Source organism: Alligator mississippiensis, chromosome 10 (genome assembly GCF_030867095.1).
Source record: "Alligator mississippiensis isolate rAllMis1 chromosome 10, rAllMis1, whole genome shotgun sequence".
Classification (NCBI taxonomy): domain Eukaryota; kingdom Metazoa; phylum Chordata; order Crocodylia; family Alligatoridae; genus Alligator; species Alligator mississippiensis.
The window spans coordinates 23,140,672-23,160,573 of NC_081833.1; the positions used below are offsets into that span (position 1 = coordinate 23,140,672).

The 19,902-nt window shown below is 48.1% G+C and overlaps 1 protein-coding gene across 8 annotated transcripts in view; it reads left to right on the top strand.

The window, feature by feature from the left end:
* The window catches only part of NOS1 (nitric oxide synthase 1), a 153,292-nt gene that overhangs the window by 62,369 nt on the left and 71,021 nt on the right, over positions 1 to 19,902 (top strand). For all 8 annotated transcript variants that reach the window (XM_059713558.1, XM_059713559.1, XM_059713560.1 and 5 more), the window contains one exon: positions 13,554 to 14,796. In XM_059713558.1, coding sequence (XP_059569541.1) covers positions 14,066 to 14,796 — 731 coding nt within the window. In that variant the 5' untranslated portion in view covers positions 13,554 to 14,065. The remainder of the gene's footprint in view (positions 1 to 13,553; positions 14,797 to 19,902) is intronic.

Consider the following 19,902-nt stretch of genomic DNA (forward strand, 5'->3'; position numbering starts at 1 on the left):
ATTTAGGTGGCATGTAAGATTTTTTTTTTTTTTGTTTTTTTAGCATACAGATTGCTCCTGAATAAAATATACACTTTGTTTTTTGAAAGACAGAATGAAAAAAAAACAATCTTTCCTTGAGAGCCTCAATTGGAATGGGTGGGGGGAGGGCTGTGGAAAGAAGGAAGAGAACTGGCAGCTAGAGAGCCCTTCCTAAAATATCTGTAGCTTTACTTTTGCTTTCCTCTAGCAACTGCTGCCACTACACAGCAACGGTGTCACTACACAGAACTACCGCAGAAGAATGCCAGTATCAAATTGTGCAAAGAAGCAGCAATGCAGCAGCATCTGGGGGTCCTATGGTAGGACACAGGAGTAGTTTCTCTTTCACTGCTTGAGTCTTAGGGGGCAGAAACTGTTGTTACCATATTTCCTCAATTAAAATGAACACCCTGACTTCTAGCAGCTGAATTTTAGAAAATACTGCATGTTGTATTTGAAAAAATTGGTGTTTAAATGTTGCTGCCCCCCCCCCCATCCCCCTCCAGTCGTGAAAATTTCAGGGTGTCCAAATAACACTGGGCCATTTTCTCCTTTCAGTTTTACCTGTGCAACTTCCTTGTCTAGCTGAGTGACTGAGAACCAATAGCAGTTTGTGCACATCTCATGTCCGCACAAAGTGAATCAAAGGACCGATCCGAGGCCAGAATAGGAAAGTATTGGTGTCTCACAAGATCTCATTGTGGCTGATGCTACTTGCCCTCTCTTGACATTGCAAAGCTGGGGAAGCACGATTCTTTGAGTGAATGTGGTATCTTTTATTAGACCAACCAAGATATCATATCCACTCAAAGAACCTTGCCTTAGGCTGACACAGCTACAACCAAAAACCCAGCAAAGCTGAGGAGGGGATTTCATATGCCTAAACCTGAACCAGTCATGGGAACTGAACCATTGTCTCTTCAATAGCACAGGATCTCCTGATGGTGCTAGAAGACTGTTCATGGTGTGTGGTGCTAAGGCAGGGATGTCTCTGTTCCATGAATATGCCCCCCACAGCCTGACTATTTGGTGTATTCCACAAACTCATTTCTTATTGTAGCTATGTGATTATATGGGTATGTATGAAATTAAAAATAGAATGATTTCTCTGAAGAAAATTACATGTGCTAGGAAATACTCTGAATTGGAGGGATATTGTGAGCCTTCTGCAGAACTGTAGCTAATGCATGAGGTGATCTGTGCTGCCTGGAGCTTCGGGAGCTGTTTGTTAGTCCTTAGCCTTGGAGATCAGGGTTTCCTATTCCAAACTCTGACTTCTCCCTGCAAAAATGCATCAGCTAATTGACATGTGATGGGCTCTAATGGGCTCTTGGGTGTCTAGGAAAATATTTATAATGGCTGTGTGTTGACAAGTGGATTCGTAGTTGGTAGCTTGGCCATTCTTTCCCTGAGTACTGTGTAGGTGGCATAGTCTTCTCTCTCTAGCCTCCCACACTCATGTAATGACACCTGCTACTCCATTAGGAGACACGCTGATGAGGCCAGAGGAGAGTCACGGGGCACGAAGGATTTGCTTCTGTACTTGCTTGCAGCTGAGGTAAACCATGAGCCTCTCTACTGAGGGCAGCAGAGCTGCCTCCCTGTACAGTGAGTGGGAGTGAGAGCAGAGTACAACTGAAGGTGCCTGTAGACAGTGAGGGCAGTACCAAAATGGGAAAACTAAGGACAAGTCTGACATGTTTGTGTGGGTAATTGTCCCTGGCTGCTTGAGACCCCTCCAGGGCTACAGGATGCTAAGTCAGCACAATCCTCAGGCCTGCCTAAACTCTTCACCAAGATGTTTAAAGCAGGAAGGGTTTGGGAGGAATCAGACTGATACTTTTTTTTTCCCCAGAAAGTGTCTTGGTTCTGTAGAAAAGCACTGAAAATTGGTCTGTTGGGAGAAGTGAGAGCCTCTAAGCTTTCTTTCTTTCCTGAAGGGTAAAATGATGATGCTTTCAAAATACTGGCATGTTTCTCAAATAGCTTTCTGCAATGAGGGCAGGGGATGGATACATAGCAGTGGCTGACACCTCTTCACCCAAAACAAGAGTTTCATGGGCAGTGAGATCTTCCTGTCCACTCTTCAGAATAATGTGACACCTAATAAGTCACATTATGACCCCAAATAAATATTCAGATTTACAAAGGTGTCCCACTCCGACTGGTTCCTTTGGCTCAGTGGGGACTCTGCACTTCTAGAAACTCAGTCAGAAACCAGACTTAGAAACTGTACAAAAGCAGAACAAAAGGACATCCCTAGCCACAGGAGCTTAGAAGCTGAGCATAATTATACTGTGTAAACTAGGACAAATAACAGGGTTATTTCCCTTTCCAAATAACCTGACAACTGCTTTCATATGATGTTTAAACAGATTTTAGAGTCTTATTTATATCTGCTGATAAGTAAAAAATGAATTGTGAGCAAATCGGTAGTTTGGATCCTCACTGGATATTATGATGACCTCATTTTCCACGTGTTGAAAGCATTTCAGATCACTTTTGCTAGCCCTGCACTGTAGACAAAATAATTGGCTAGGCTCCTCTTCCACTCTTGGAAATGGTGATGTGAATCTGTGAAAATCTAGTGAGGTCAGGGGCAGCAGGCTGGAGACCATGACCAGAGGCAAGTTTGAGGCTAACCTCAAGCACCACTATGAAATAAATACATCAGGGCAGTGACTCAAAGTAGAGCTGTTGATGTTGTCATTGAGTAGACTGATAGCAGCTGGTTCAGCAATGACCACCTGCAGAAGCCAGCAGTGTCATCAGCGTCAGTGTGGTGAGTGGCAACCGCCTGCAGAAGCAGGCAGTGGGGGTAGGAGGGCTGGCAAGTAGCGACTGCCCGCAGAAGCTGGTGGCAGCAAGGTGGTGAGCAGCGACCACCTGCAGAAGCTGGCAGCAGTGGCCAATCTTGGGGGGGGGGGGGGCACATCCCCCCCCCCAATGTCGCCTATGGAAGGATCTATGGAAGTTGCACATTCCCCTTCCCCAGAATCAGAGCTTATTTGTTTTCACTGTTCCTGCTGTAGGGCAGGCAAGACTCCCTTTCCCATAGCAAGGCTAGGTCAGGCAAAGCAAAGGAAATGCCCCTATTTAGCTCCTGGGGGTGGAAGCTCTCTCTTATCTTTCTTATATGTATCCCATTGCCAATGGACCTCCTCTAGGCATTTGCCATCCCTCTGTTGCTAGTAATAGCCAGAATCCTCCTTCCTATTGCAAAATGCATGCAGACAGTGATGAGACATTTTGTGAGGGAGAGAGAGAAATTAATGACTCAAGATTGTTATGGAAACCTCTCTTTCAATTGGCCTTTCATGTGGTTCTGGTCACCACCAATCTGCAGGGGTCTATAAACATAATGGTTTATGTCTTTTCATTAGGCCCATACTTGGCTTATGTTGCTGTTAAGTAGAGGAGCAGGGAGAGTCTCTCACAACATTTGGTTGTGCATCATTTCTACACATACCCCCCTTTCTGCTGATACCCCTTTCAGAGTGTTCATAATACATAAAAACTAACTGAGGCAAGAATTTCTGTGAGTGAATCTTTTACTGGATCAGCTGCGTAGACAAGTTTTCAAATGCACTGCTTTTTTCATCAGGCCACTTCTTTTTTCTTTAGGCTGTGGATTTTCCGTTGTAAATGGCAAATTTCTATATCTCCCATGTCTGGTAAGGTTGGAGTAATATTGTAGCTGTGATGGTCCAAGAATTAGGTGGGTGACATCTTTTATTGGACCAACTGGATGGACACCTGCTTAGAGTGAAGAAGGGAGATTAAGAAAAAAGATCCTATATAATGTGAGGATGCTAGACTTGCCTGTTGAGGCTGCCTTTGCAAATATCTTGGGGCACTTGAGAGGAGAGGGTCTAGTTTGGATCTCACTGATGTTGGTAAGCCAGCTGTTACCATAATTGCTTTTGGCCAGGAAGCAAGGGAAAAGAGAGGGACAAATGAGGTTAGAGGATGAAAAGGTGTAAGAGAAACTACCTCTGTGTCCTACCATAGGACCCCCAGATACTGCTGTATTGCTGCTCCTTTGCACAATTTGACATTCTTCTGCAGTAGTTCTGTGTAGTGGCACGGTGGAAGGGAAGCACCCTACCAGGTTAGTCTACTGATACCATCTCCCAACCACAGACACTGGTGAAGCTACAGAATGAAGATGCCAAAGGGAGATTGGGGAGGCTGAATATTTTCACCTATAATTCAAGTATTGGCCCTGGAAGCTGCTTGGCTTTAAAGGTATTTTCCATAGATAGAAAACAAAATGATGTTGGTGTCAACAGACCAGCTGGGAGTCCAACAGAAACCCTAAATCACTGCAGGCACAGCCTGTGACCTTAGTCCCTGCGACTATGTGACCCTGGAATCCATGAACGTACCAGGGATGGCATCTGATCCCACTCCAACAAATGTGACCCAGGATTCTGCAAACACTTGAGCCCCCTCTGGCAGTCCTTCATCTTTAAGCATTAGTGGCTGCTTTCTGTGATTATGGCCTGTAGAATTTAATTTACTCTTCACAGCTCTTGCCTCTGTGGAGTTATTTCCCTGGTTTCTTCCTCTTGCTTTTGACAGAGCCCTAGATGGGCTACACATACATCTACCCCAGTTCCCTGTCTGTACACGGAGCCACAAAAGGAGAAGCCCATGTCACGTCTCTGGTTCATAATATACAAGATGTGGAATTTTACTTGTCCCTGGCTAATCTTCACACCCACCACCAACATGGCCAGACCTAGGATTTTGAAAAACGGGGATTCAGATGGTGTGGTGCATCATCACATATTTTATGACCTCTATAGTTCTTCAGTTAAAAAGAAGCTAAAGACTTAACTAATATGCTAGAGGCCTAGCACTATGTTACACAGTTTAAGATGCAAGCAAAAACAAATATAACTTTATTGGAACATGCATTAATTTGCTGTATCATATGCTGTCTATAAAAATGCAACACACTTGGCAAAAAATATCAAAAGCTGTTGTTTTATTAATCCTGTAATCATTAGAATTAAATTTACTCCTTTTTTTTTTGCAGATTCATAGAACAAAATGTAGCCTTCTTGAGCATCTTGACATTGTATGCAATGCTTCACTGGAAGTTATTTCCATACCTGAATTAATGTTTTTAGCTAGAGTTCAAAACAGTCTGCATGGCTATGAAATACGAGCTGCATTACCAGGAGCAGCTAACAGACAGCAGAGTCGCAGAAGATAGGAGAGGTTGATTAGTGAAACATCAAGATCATTAAAAAGGAGAGAAGATTGTTAACAGCTGTGGGATGAAGAGTTTAGAAGGAATAAGGATGATTATAGTGAATCATTGATTCAGTTGACTCCCTTGTTGCTGCCTGAATAGAAATACTGCTGCCACTGCCAGGCATTTGCTTTTAAACTTTGGGTGGAGCAGGAATTAAAGGGGGGTTCAGCCCCCCCGCCCTGGGTCCACCAGTGACTGCCAAGGAAGACAAATCATTACTAAGGGCTTGTGCATATTATGAAACCAGCTAATTTCAATAGAGGCCTGACTTGTTCATAGGAAAAGACTGCTCCTCACCCCACCCCACCCACATGGGCCCTGTGTTTGGGGAGATGACCTTCAGCTGGAGAGAGGGGAAATAACTGCATTGTGTTCATCAGAATGATGGACTAAACCCTATCTTACCCTAAACCTCAGTACATTTCTGTAGGTCCCATAGGGGTTGAATGGGTCAGTACAGACTAGGACTGTGTGAGTCTTCGGATCGCACTTTGGATCTGGGGCTGCTTTGGACGCTTCAGCATCTGAAGCAGCATGCCCAGATCGAAGTGCAGGCTCAGTTAAGCTGTCCAGAGTGTCCTTTGTTCCGAGTGTCCGAAGCACTTCAGAAATGCTTTGGATGCTTCAGACAGCTTAACTGAAAGTTAGAGGGGGGGGAGGGAATACTGATGTGTAGGTGGCCGGTGAGAAGGATTTCTCCCTGGCTGCCTTTCCAATAACAGCGTCTGTGGGGTGGGACTAGAAACAGCATAAAAGCCTTTGTTTGGAGGTGTGCTCTGTCTTTTTCCCAGCTTGTTCCCTCTCAGGAACTGAGAGAAAGGAACTCTCAGACTGATGCATTGCAGCTTGCTTACTGTACCCAGCAGTTGAACTTGCCTGCTCCTTTTTCTTGTTAGAAAGGAGTGGGTAGGATTTAGCTTAGCTTAGCTATTCTATTCAATTACTATTAGTATTACTATTCAGTTCATTTCTTTGAATTTATATTTGCTCTTTTTTTTTTTTTTTTGAAACTTTGAAAAAAGAAAGCTGCGTTTTCCATGCCAGTGTGATCCATCACTGTGCAGGGAGGCTAACAGATTCCTTGGACACACACACACACACACACACACACACACACACACAGAAAGACACATAATATAAAGAAAAATCAGATATTCATAGGAGAAGAAGGCAAACAGACAGACAGCACACAATTTTTACATAACTCTAAACACTGAAGCAAACAATCAAAGAAGAGGCCAGTGCACGCACGCAACAGAGGGAATGAAACGCACAATATAAAAGGATTGACACACACAGAGACCTTTGCAGCATGGGAAAGATCAATAGAAAGCGTGCTGGAAAGGCAGGTGCCAGGTGTTCTGGCAGGGGAGGGAGAGAGGGTAGGGAGAGAGCTAGAGCTGCAAGCTCCCCCCCTCCCAAACACAGATGCGTTCTGTTCCCGAGTAGCCATGACATCAGTGCTGCCAGTGGAAGCCAAGAGCTGGGAGCAGTGTCTGCACCTGACATCCCTGTACCTGCACCACCTCCGCTCGGTCCAGAAGTGGGCACCAGCAGTGGAATCACTGCCTCCTCCACCCCAATTTCATCTCTGTGTGAGCCTCCTACTGCCAGAGGAGAAGCTGGAGCTGGAACTAGGGATGCTGAGCGCGCTGGCTCAAGCAATTCTGGGGGCTGAGGAGGAATCAGAGTTTGTGCTCCACACCCCTCAAGTTTCCCCTAGACCCAGGTCTCCTCCAGAAAGCAGCACCTTGGAGGAGGCTGAGGTTGTGGAGGCAAGTGGCTCAGCTGAGGCAGCTCCTCCTGCTGTTGAGCCTCAGCCTGCTGAGGAGTGGGATAAGGCAGGATCCTCACCCTCCCCCCAGAAGTGGGGGAGTAGTGTAGTGTGGGAGCATTTTGAGCTGGCAGATGATCCTGGGTTTGCTATCTGCCAGCACTGCCGAAGGCACATGAGCCGTGGCAAGGACATGAGACACTTTTCCACCACAGCGATGCTGTTGCATCTGAGGAGGCAGCACCCCCTCGCCCTTCTTCCTGCTCAGCCTGGCACCAGTGCGAGTGTGCCGAAAAGGAAGTCCCCTGCTCTCTCCAGAGCCCCCTTGCCCCCAAAGTAGAGGCAGGCCACCCTGGACCAGTGGGGGAAAGGTGGACAGAAAGGGGGGCGTGTTCCCAAGGCAAGTGAGATCACTCAGAGCACTGGGGAGATGCTTGCTCTGGATAGCCAGCCCTGCTCCCTAGTTGAGCGGCCAGGGTTCAGGCGGTTTGTAGCACTTCTGGCCCCATTTTACAAAGTGCCCGCACACACCACCCTTAGCAGGGCAGTGGTGCCTTCCCTGTAGGAGGCATGCAGGGAGAACTTGAGGGAGGAGTTGCGCAGGGCAGTGCTGCAGGTAGCTGTGCACTTCACCTCCAACATCTGGAGTAGCTGGGGTGGCAATCACACCTACCTCTCCCTCACAGGGCACTGGTGCAATCAGTCGGGCCATTGGTGGACTCTACTGCAAGCCGAGGTGCTGAATGAGTCCCACGCGGCAAGGGAGATCATGGGGGCCATGAACTGCATGGTGCAGGGGTGGCTTTTTGGGCAGGCCGAGCTCACCTGCGGGTTCATGGTCGCTGACGATGGGACCAATATGGTGAAGGCTGTCCGTGATGCCAACTTTGTTGGCATCTGCTGTGTGGCACACAGGCTGCACCTAATAGTGAGGGATGCCTTGGAGGGGGACAGGGCTGCCAGTGATGGTGCTGCCCTCAGTACTTCTACAAGCCAGCTGATTTTGAAACGCAGGAAGGTGGTGGGCTACTTCCACCACAGCATCAAGGGGGCAAGATGCTGTGGGAGAAACAGGTAGAGCTCAGCATCCTGCAGCACAGAATCATGCAGGATGTGGAGAGACGGTGGAATCCACATACCTGATGCTCGAAAGGTTGATGGAGCAACAGAAGGCCATCCATGAGGTGGCCTTGCTTGGGGAGATTGGGATCAGTGGCCCCCTGAACAGAGCTGAGTGAGGTACCATCTCCCAGATCTTGGTGGTCCTCGAGCCCTTCCTCAAGGCTACTGAGACCCTTAGTGCTAGCGATGCCCTCCTCAGCCAGGTGATCCCTCTAGTGAGGGAACTGGAGAACCAAATGGAGAAGTTCCAGGGGATCGATGTTCCTGGCTGGGGCAGGCCGTTGTCACCAGATGCACAGGCACTGGTGAGGCGGCTGAAGGAGGACATCAGAAGATGGCTGGATCCCTTGCAGTCCAGTACAGTTCACAAGATGGCGGGCATGTGCACTGGCAGCCCCAAAACCCTTGATCACTGGATGCAGGTGCTGGTCAGGGAGGCCAAAGTGCAGAGATGAGGGGATGTGGAAGAGGGGGATCCACTTTCCCATGCCAGCACTTCCAGCACCGGCGCCAGCACCAACCAGTCTCTTCCACACCAGCCACTGCCAATGTGGGCCATGGGCAAGGCTTCAATGCTGGGGTCCAAATGCATCAGACCCCAGCCTTGGGCAGGTAGCGCTCAGGCTTCGGTGGCAACCTATCTTGCTGAGGATGTGGAGCCACTGGACTGCGACCCCTTGCCCTACTGGGCAAACTGAATCCAGATGTGGCAGGATCTGGCCACGGTTGCCCAGCTCTGAAAAGTGGTTTGCATTGTAATTTGTTCCCTCTCAGGATCAGGCCTGAGAGATCGGAGGCAGAGTGTTTTTTCCGTGAGGAAAGTGCCCCCACAGGTAGTTGGGTTTTGTTGTCTTTGTTAGATTCTGGTGTGCAGTTTGGGGGGGTACTGGAGATACTTGGCAGGTTTTGTGTTTTGAGCTGTAGGAAGTTGACTTCAGTTCTGGTGATGAGGTTATGTGCTTATTTGAATGTACAAACCACTTTTCAGAACTGGGCCTATGAACTGCACTTCATCAGCCTCCTACAGAAACTCATGAACTCAATATAGATTAGACAGTGGAGTTCTGGCACACTGTGATCGGCCGGACATCTGACTCCCCAGGCACCTCTGCACTTTTACCTGCACTGCTACATCCCCCTACCCCCACCTCAGCCTGTCCCTCACCCCCTGATGACTCCATTTCCATTTTCACTGACTGGCTTTCTTGCCTGCATCGTGGGCCAGCCCAACCTCTGGCTTCTTTACTATTCCTTCCATCCAGGACCAACTGCACATACTTCCTCAGCCTGACAAAGGGGTTTTCAACCCTAAAGCTTCCAAAGATAAATTTTTTAAGTACTCCTTTTTTTATATAATACACATATAGACATAAAAACACAAAATAAGCCATCACACACCATGAGTAACATCATATGTCCAACACAACACAACACAACATCTTTACTTCTTGCTGTCAATTGCTTTATAAAAAGAAAGGTTCTGTGACAGTGCTGTTTGGGTACCTTTGCTGCTGCTGCTGATGCTACCGATGTTGAGCCAGCTAAGTTATTTTACCTGTTGTCACATAAAGTGGAGGACTGGGCGTGAGGCTGTAGGGGAGGAGGACGCCTCACTGGGGCACACTGCTGTGTTGTGCAGAGGCCCCAGCACCAGGAAGGGTGCACCTTAACACACACAAAATGTCACCTACCCACGTCACGAGTTTTGCCTGTCAGCAGCTTGAGGTGCAGGGCCCCAGAAGCCAGACTCCCCCAGAGAGAGAGACACACAGCTTGTAGGCTTTGTGGCCTGCACTAGATTTCACCCCCCTGTGCCCTAAGACAGACACAGTCACCCAAGCACCCACCTACATCATGAGTTTTGCCTGTCGGTAGCTTGAGGTGCAGTTCCCCCCGAACCCCTGCACCGATCTTCTTGAAACCTGGCATGCTTCATGGCCTCATCAGGGGCTACCACCCCTGCAGTTTTCACGCCCCTGTGGTGTAACACATAGACATGACAGGAGTCAGAATTTGGGATGCAGTTTCCCCCAAACCCCTGCCCCCATCTTCTTGAAACTTTGCAAGCTTCATGCTCTCCACAGAGGCTACCGCCTCTGCAAGTTTCACCCAAATTAGAGATAAAAAACAAAGTTATAGATATTTCATTGATCCCCCATTAAAGCCTATGACCGGATCTCCGAGGCGGCCCCGAAGCTTTGGTGCTGCTTCGGCTGGATCAAAGCGGCAAACCAATCCTATTGCTGACATCTGAAGCAGTTGGATCTGAAGCTGCCTACTTGCCTACTCGCACAGGCCTAGTACAGACCTCAGCCTAGTGTGTCCTGGGTAGCCAAAAAAGTTGATTTTAATCCAGTGAAATGCCAGCAGGGGTCCCTAGTGGATGGAAATAGTTTTGCCCTGGACTACTGAGGACTCCAACTGCTTGTTAGTTTATCCAACCTGTTTCCTTAGCCCAGTCTGGCTATTTTCCTTTGTGCTTTTGCACTTCTGTGCTTTGTGTGTAGAGCTGGAGTGTGTAGAGCCTGCTTCATACTACAACAGCGGAAGAGAAGCACAGGTAATATAACAGATTTCTTTCTTAACCAGTATTCCTCCACATCGGCTGCAGCCTTTGTTTCTGTACACTTGTGTGTGTGTATATATCTGTCACCACAGCGTGAACTCAGTGCTTGGGGAAGTACCATGGAAGGGGTGTAGGCTGCAAAAGGAGAGGGGAACCTATTGATTTCTTATCCTGTTAGCTTCCTCCACAGTAAAAAAAAAAGGGAGTTACCACCATTCTGCAAACAATGTACCACTTTACCAGCATTCCTGGCAAAGACCCAGACTCCATCCTTAAAATACATGCTGGGATTGCTGAGATGGAGATTTTTGAAGAAGATATTGCCAGTAATGGAGATAGGTGCCTAACTCCTATCAGATTTCAATGGGATTCGGGCACCTAATTCCTTTAGGTACCTTTGAAAAATCTAAGCTTGAGCAGTTGCTGGAAATGAGCATGGGAAGGTAAATGTCCAGGGAGAGCTGACAGAGAGGGGATCTCCCCTAAGAATTAGCACCCCCTTAACTGCCCCTCCCTCCCCCCCCCCCCCCCCCCGCTATACCTGTTGTACATGTTGGCTCATTTGAAATGTGAGATATTGCCTCTTTGGAAATGTTTTAAGAAACTTTTGGATCGGGGTCTGACACTAGCAGCATTTGGAAATGGGGTGTCTACCAGAGAAATTGCCCTAACCTGCCCATTGGTCAGGTGGTGAAATGCACACAGAGTTTACCTTTTGCACATCACTGCAGTGTGAACTGGAGCTGCACAACAGAGTAAGGGGACTTAAGGCCACTCTTGTATAGTGTAAGTTCTGCTAAGGAGGCCCTTGATGCTGTCATGGCCAATTCTTTCATTTTGCCTTTTCATCTGTCTGGGTGGAACTACAAATTACTCAGCCTTGTAGGGAGTTTGCCTTGGGTCAGTGTCTTTCATATAGCAAGAGGAGAAAGTGACAGTGCTGAGTGCCTGATCCACTACTTACTGAATTTTGGGGACAGAGGGAAGGGCAGTGGTGAGCTTGCTGCCTTCTCTTAGTGTTGTTCCTGTGCAGCAATGCTTCTGGTTCATGGTACAGTGGGACTCTGCTCCCAGGGACACCTGGTCTTCTTGAACACTTGTGCTGGGGTTCTGCTCTCTCCAGGATGCCTTGCTGTGGTGTCACTCTCATGACACTAGTTTTCCCTGTGCTGTGCTCATTTCCCCCATGGTTATAGAGTTATTTACCTTCTTTATCCAAAGTGTGAGGAATCCTGCCCCTGCCTACAGCATGCAGGCAATTCCAACTGCAAATGCTGCTTTCCATGTTAGAAGGGCACAAGTTGCCTGAACCAGCCCCCATGCTGCTGTTTGGCTGGTGTCCTACTCTTTTCCTTGTGTGCTTGGAAGAAGAACTGCTGAGTGTGAATGCGGCATATACAAAATACAAGTGCTCAGAACATGCACAGTTTGGGGGATAGGAGACCATTTTCTTTAGATTATAAATGCTTCCATTCTGCAGGGTCAGTGAAGCATGAACAACAGGCCAAATGTTAGGCTGTTGATCCTGCTCTAAATTGTCCCTCTGAAATTCAGGTTTCAGTTGCAACAAAGTAACTATGGATTGGACTGTGGCACTGGAGGATAACATTTTCTAAAGCCACTAAGTGACTAAACTACTGACATGCTTTTGTTAAAACAAACTGGTACTTAAGAACCTAATTCCCACTTGCAGGCAGTGGGACTTTGGGTGCTTTAGAAAACATTACCTAGATAATTTGCATGCATCTCTTCTTGGCCCCTGGTGAGATCTCCCCAGCATACTTCTCCCACCTGCTCCAGCTGAGGCCTGCCACGCCCCTCCAAGGACAGCTCTCAAGGGTAGTGGGACAGCAAGATGTGTTCAAGAGAGTGCTTCTCTGGCATGAACAGGAACAGTGACAGGAACACTGCATGAGCCCACTCACCATAAGTTGAAGCAGTTTATTTTCGCAATTGTTCTACAGGGTTTGAATTTCAGGGGCAGTGAGAGGGCAGTTCCTCAGCTTGTCTCCTTCAAGTTAGTGCCCTACTGCAAGAACACTTTGGATTTGTCTCAGTGACAGGAGGGAATGGATCAGGAACAAGATAGAACACCCTAACTCTGGTTTGCTCTAAAGTAGCTCCATTGACTTCTGCGGGACTGTTTGAGGCAAGGTGTTACTCGAGGTAGCTGTATTGGAATTGATCATAGAAGTGCTCCCACGCAGCGTGGGTCCTTATCATTTGATTTTTGTTTATGACTTTCACTGTTTCTTTTGAAACATCCTTTCCAACTTGGTATTCAGATCCAAAGCAAGAAGCAGGGTGGGATGGGGATGGGGAACATGCCCTTACCCTTAGTGGAATTTATCCCCCTTTCTGGTTGCTAATCAGCCATCTCTGCCAGAGATACTTTGGCTCTTGAAGATACTTTTTAGGATGTGGGGCCTCATCTCGTGTAAGTCAACACGGTGTCATTGAGTTCATTGAGCCAATGCCAATCTGAGCCGGCTAAGGATTTGACCATAAATCTCATTTGCACCAAATGTTGGATACTGCTGTGTCAGAACACAGTCATGGAAATGTCTGTTAGTGGGGGTTCCTCTCCTCTATTTTGCTTAGCATCCATATATAAATTGAAGTATGAATAGTATGGAATCAGTCCCACTGCAGGCTACAGCCTGCTTTTGAGACACTCGGGAATGATATCTGTGTGGCATGCTTCATATTTAATGTATTTCAGTGTCTGCAACATGCAGACCTCTTTATGGGGCCTTTATAGAGCTCTGTGCAACATCATTTTTTCTCTTTCTTCTCCTTTACAGATAAAGAAGCTCCAGGCCTATTCCAAACCTAAAAACTAAGCTGTGGGGATATCTGTGAAGTGAACCAAGTCCAAAGCATAAGGTCAAGAGATGGTTGGAGGCTGCAACATCGGCCCTCTAGTGTTTATCCCCAAGCTTCTGTTCAGCTGAGAGATGCTTAGTTCCCTGCCTCTTCCCTCCAGCCCAGCCTTCTGTTTGTGACATGCTTTTGCTTTCCCATTGAAGGCTACCTGGGCTTCTAGCTCCATTGTATTACATAAGAGAGAGAGAGAAGAGTGAGGAATGGATGAATAAATATATGAACTTATGCTACAGGAGACAGAGTTGGAAATGATGCGTAATGACTGATGCTCCACAGAAGTTTACGAGACAAATTGTTCAAAAGGCAGAGTGCCCAAGTAGAGAGAAACAGTGATCTGTTCTCAACTGTTGATCTCTGTGCCACAGTAGGCTAGTTACTTCTTGTTTGGTCTCAAGGTCTTGTGCCCTGGGCTAGAAGATCCAAGGCTACAATGGAAGAGAATGTATTCAGTGTGCAGCAGATACAGCCCAACGTCATTTCAGTGAGACTGTTCAAGCGCAAGGTTGGGGGCCTTGGATTTCTGGTGAAGGAGCGTGTCAGCAAGCCACCTGTGATCATCTCTGATCTAATCCGGGGAGGGGCAGCTGAGCAAAGTGGCCTCATCCAGGCAGGGGACATTATCCTGGCTGTCAATGGCAGGCCCCTGGTGGACATGAACTATGAAAGTGCCCTGGAGATCCTGAGGAGCATAGCCTCTGAGACCTATGTGGTTCTCATTTTGAGGGGCCCTGAGGGCTTCACCACTCACCTGGAGACCACCTTTACTGGTGATGGAACACCAAAAACTATTAGAGTAACTAGACCCCTGTGCCCAAGTGCAAAGGCAGTTGACTTGTCCAATCCAAGCATACACAGCAAAGAGCAGCAGCAAGGAACAGACCACACCATGGGCTCCATTAGTTCAACCTGGGCTAGAGAGAGCAGACAAGAAACAAAGCCTATGCACCTCAACGGTGTGGTTGCCAGCACCAAAGGTGAGGACTCTTTGACCGGAAAGGAAGATGCCAGTGCCAATCCTTGCCTGAATGGTGGGGTTGAAAACAATGAACTGCTGAAAGAAATAGAGCCAGTCCTGGACCTCCTGAAGAGTGGCAGTAAGGAACTCAATGGAGAGGCGCCCTCCAAGATAGACACAAGAGATGTAGAAATCCAGGTGGACTGGTAGGTCCCTCCATAAATTTTTACATTTGGTGCAATGGGTTGGCTTTGGTAACTTGAGACAAATGAGTTTCACGGGATCAGATTTAGAGCAAGGGAGAATGGGAAGAGAAGGGAAGTGGGAGGAGGAAGTAACACTCCATCAAAGGCTGGGCTAGCAAGCAGAGGTGGATTAAGGTGTACAGGGGTCTTGGGCAAACACAGAATTAGAGCCCCCATGCCCCCATGGGAGCTGGACTGCAGCGGGGGGAGGGGGAGGTCCTTCCCCTCCTAGTGCTGGCAGGAGAGGCAGGGCGGACCGTGCTGGGCTGGGAGGGCACATGCCCACCTCTTCTCTCTGCTCCCCACCCCCGCTATGACCAAATGTGCACACAGACACAGGCACGTGCACTCTACTCTTGCTCTCTGCACATGGACACAGACACAAACACGCTCTCCCTGCCATGAACACACATGCGCACAGATGCACCCACACACACACTCTTTCCTCTCACAGGACCTCCCCCCCTGCCACTCTCAATCACACAGAGGCAGTGTCGTGTGTCGTTGTCGTCTTCCACCCCCCCCCCCGTGAGCCACCTGTCTCGCTCTCTGCCCAGACCCTATTACACTTATCTGCAGGGATCTGCTCCCCAGCTGTCCCGTGCTCCCATGAAGATGGCAGAGGACCAGGCTGGGAGCACCAAGCTGTGTCTCTGTGGGCAGATGTCAGCACTGGGAGGGGTGGCTGCAGGGGGCCTAAGATGAATTTGGGGGGGCTATAGTCCCCAAGGCCCTCCCAGTGCCACTGTCTGCAAAGGCACAGTGCAGCACGGTGCTCCTGTCCCGGCCCAGCCCTGCCTGGGCTGCCCCCAACTGCCCGCCTCCCCCAGACAGGTTGAGCATGGCTCTTCCAGCCCAGCTTGTGCCCCTCCCTCCCCAGGTAGAGCACCACCCAGCCTGCCCACCTCCCCTCCCCTCCCCTCACCCAGGCGTGGCACAGCTCTCCTGGCTCATCTCCAGCCCCATTGGTGGAGGGGCCCCACTTCCAACTCTCAGGGAAGCAAATACTGTGATTTTAAACTTGGCACCATTTTTGTCTCCCTGCTGGGAGTTTAAAACTGTGGCTTTCACTTCCCTGATGATGAGGATCCCAGGGCCCTGAACTGGTAGAGGCCCCTAGGCTTGTGCTCAGCTGGCCTGTCCATTAATTCACCTGTGCTAGCAAGGTGGTGTAGAGAGTCATGTGGTGGACTAGGATTTGGTTTTATTCCTGGTTCTGTAATCGATTTTCTGTATACTTTAGGAAAAATTCTGAGCATCTATTTCCCCATCTATAAAATTAGGCTAGTGCTATTAGCCCCCACCTTAGTGCTGATGCTTTGAGTTTCATGGTTAAAAAGTGTTTTCTCAATCGCTCATAATCTGCCTCATCCTAGCAAGCCCATTGGCCTGTCATAATTAAGGTGTGCTGGCTTCTGGAGCCAAGAGCATACAAGGGCATGAAGTGGCTAGCATTTGTGTATAGCCCAAGTGGTGAGGTAGCTATTCACAGAACTCCCAAATGGCAAGATATGTATTCACAGATGGATTGACTGGAGTGGTCTCTAGCACAAGTCCAGAGAAGGGCTGAAGCTTGCGCCTCTAGGGCTCTAGTAAGAGAACCCATTGGTCAGCCATTTTCAAAAGATGTTCTTTATGAGCTCAATATTATCTTTGCTTCCCAAACCTTCCAGAAAAAAGTTAAACTTACCTGACTCAATATTAGTGGGTGATGTAGTCAGTAATATAGCAGTGGGTGGACGAGTGGGGCGCAAGCCCCAGGTACTGCCAGGGTAGTAGCGGGGTGCCAGAATGGAGCTGGAGGGCACCTCATCGTCTCATCTCCCATTGGCTCTGCACCTGTGCCATCCCTTTAGAGGCTCTAGCTCCAGCTCTGGCAGTGGGGAGGGAGAGAAATGGCAGTGACTCAAAGTTTGCTAGTGCTGAGGGAGATTTGCCTGGGTTTTTTGCCATTGAAAACGGGTTGTTTTCTTGGCAGCTTGACACTTCCTAGTGCAAAAAAATTAGGTGATATCTCCCCAAACACACCTCCCCACACCAGCAAATGTCCGACCACTGCTCTGCCCTCTCCCCACTGCTGAAACCAGAGCTAGAGCAGGGAAGGCCAGTGCTGGAGAGGGCTCAGTATTGTCCAAGGCGGGGTTGGCCGGTCAGAATCCTGCTGGAGCTGAGGGAACAGGCATGCTGGCTGGGAACACGAGGAAGGCAACCAGGCAGGGGGAATCCAGCCCTTACCTGGGAATTATTCTGACCCTGACAGCTTAGAAATGCTGACAGTAGAGGGGGAGATGGCAGATGCTGTTAGTGAAGCTGCAGCAGTTGAACAAGCTTTGTATAATGAACTCGTCTGGTTAAGAATTTTCTGTAAAACCTGGACTTGATGGAGAACTAAGTTTTTAGTGAGACGATTGAAAGCATGCTTTTCTGGATATAATTTTTATTTTCTTTTTGTTTCAAAAAGAAAATGAAAGCCAAACATTTCCAGGTGGAAATGCTACAGTGGCGTCTTTTGCCCCAGAATGCCTTACAGAATGGATTCCTCTGTCAGGCTGTGCTCCCCCATGATGGGCCGTGGTGTCTCACTAATTGTATGACTACACTGCAGTGACTGAAGTTTGTGAGGGCATGATCCAGCTAACTTTACCCTAGCTATGCCAGATACTTTTAGCAAATGTTGCCATGGTAGCAGGGAGTCCAGCACAGGCTGCAAAACCTGCCTGAGCATTTGGGTAAATATTCAGGGGTGTAGGTTGTAGCCGTGTTGGTCCATCGACATAGGCAGACAAGGTTCTTCGGGTAAATCTGATTACCTTTTATTAGACCAACTCAAATAGTTGGAAAAATTCTTCTTAACAAGCTTTCAGGCACAAACACCCTTCATCAGGCTGAGGAAGCATCTGTATCCTGGATGGCGGGGTAAAGCAGCCAGAGGCCAGCACATATGCAAGAAAGCCCGTCAGTTAAAATGTAAATTGAGGTGGTCAGTAGGTGAGAGACAGGTGTGTGTGTGTGGGGGGGTGGTATTCAGGTATTTAAGCTGAGCTCTGTGCCATCATGACTATGCTGCAGGCCAGGCAGCGTGGGAGTATGTCTTCATGAGCTGTAGTCTTTGCAGTGACTGGAGTCTTGTCATCTCTTAAGAGGGAAATGGTGTTGCACTAAAGAGGTTTGTCCTGGACGCAGTGCCCAGCTCGTAATCTGAGACTCGGGGCATGAGGCACTAGCACTTCTGAATGGAAAAATTAGTTTCTAGATAAAGTCTTTCCATTTTTATTTGCGTCCCCTTCCCCCCCCCCCCCCACTTGAATTGATCTGCAGGAAAAACAAATCCACACCGCTCTACTAATCTCTTCCACAGTAGACTTTACCTGACTTCAAAACACGCTCATCCAAGCAGGTTTCAGGCAGAACCATCAGCTCTGTATGGAGATGAACGGGAAAGTGGCTTCAGGTCCCTGGCATAGAGAGAGTTGGCTCTATTCTCCTGGGGTCCTGATCCCATGAAATGCTGAGCATCACCTGCAATGGGCTAAGGACCCTTGTATGCCAAAAGCCTAGCCACATCCAATTCCTAATGAGGTCTGTTGTAAGCAGTCCTCCATTTGACCAGCAGGAATTTGTTAGTGTTAAATTAGAGAGGTTACTGTTAAGTTACAAATCAAATAAAAATGCACAGGCATCCTCAGGAAATGTTTAAAATCTCTCTCTCAAGACCTCAGCAAAGGCTGAGGGACAAATATAAGGATGAGAGGAACCATTGTGGAATAGAAACAGTAATGGCATGGCCCAGGGCCTCAGATATTTCTGGCTTCTTTGGGTATGTCTGCATGGTATCCCCAGTGTGTGCTATGGAGAGGTGGGCCTAATCATGCTCTACTCTCCTGTTCCCACTCACAACCAAACCTGGAATGCAGAAGTGAAGCTCCTCGGGGAGCATCCTCCCTTGGCTGCTCTTGAGATCTGAGGGGACACAGTGTAGACATACCCTTCAGCCCTCCCACTAACTTGGGTTGCGTTCTACAGCAGGGATGTCCAACTCGTTCAGTCCAAAAGGCTGGATCCAGACATCGGGACTTCTTGGAGGCCAGATGCCACCCCACTGCTGGAGGTGGGCCAGCTTATTGGTGCAGGTGCCAGAGCTGCTGTATTGATGTGGCCCTAGACCCCGCTGCCACTCACCTCCCGTTTTCCTCTGCTGTTCATGTGGATGGTCAACAATAGCTGAAGATTATTTGGCTTCAGGCAATGGTGGGGAAGGGGAGCAGCAGTGGCATTCACCCTCCGGTTTTAGGGCCATGCACTTTAACCACTCACAGGCTGCAGTTTAAACACTCATGGGCCACATGCAACCTGCAGGCTGCCATTTGGACTGCCCTATTCTACAGCACCACGTATTGACCACAGTGGAATTTGTCATGCGTTGCATGAATGCTTTTAGATATTGCTGGCTGAAAAGGCTTCATTGGAAAATTCTATTTTGGCAAACCTGATTTTTGTTTTTTACTTAATTGTATCGATTTCAACATTTTTTTTAAAGCTTCTCCCTTTACTTTTAAACACTAATGCATCCCATTTGGAAATGACCTCATGTTGACATTTATTTTATGCAGAATGATTTTGACCTTTTTGTGTTTCTTGAAAGAAAATGTTTGCCTTGGGCCAATCAAAATGTTTCAAGAAATTCTGAAAAGAAGCATTAGGCAATTCATCATGTTTTGGGATAAAATTGTTCGTAGGACAGAAAATTCATAGTACCAGCAGCTTGATTTAAACTGTGGCTTGTTTGAATGTTCTCAGGCTGGGAACCCTGCTCTTCTTGACGGGAGGGGTTCACTGCTAGAGAGGAGGCCAATAACTTTAAAAGAGCAGTAACATTACAGTAAGAAGTCAGAGAACAACTTTGTGGGGCAAAAAGTGCTTCTAGAGACTTGAAGCAGAGCTGCATAGTGGACTGAAGATGGATGAACCCCTTCCTTGGCCATCTGCTCAGTCTAAAACAGAGCTGGGGCACTAGGAAGGCCTTATCATAGGGTGGAGGGCACACAATGTCTTTACACTGGTATCTTT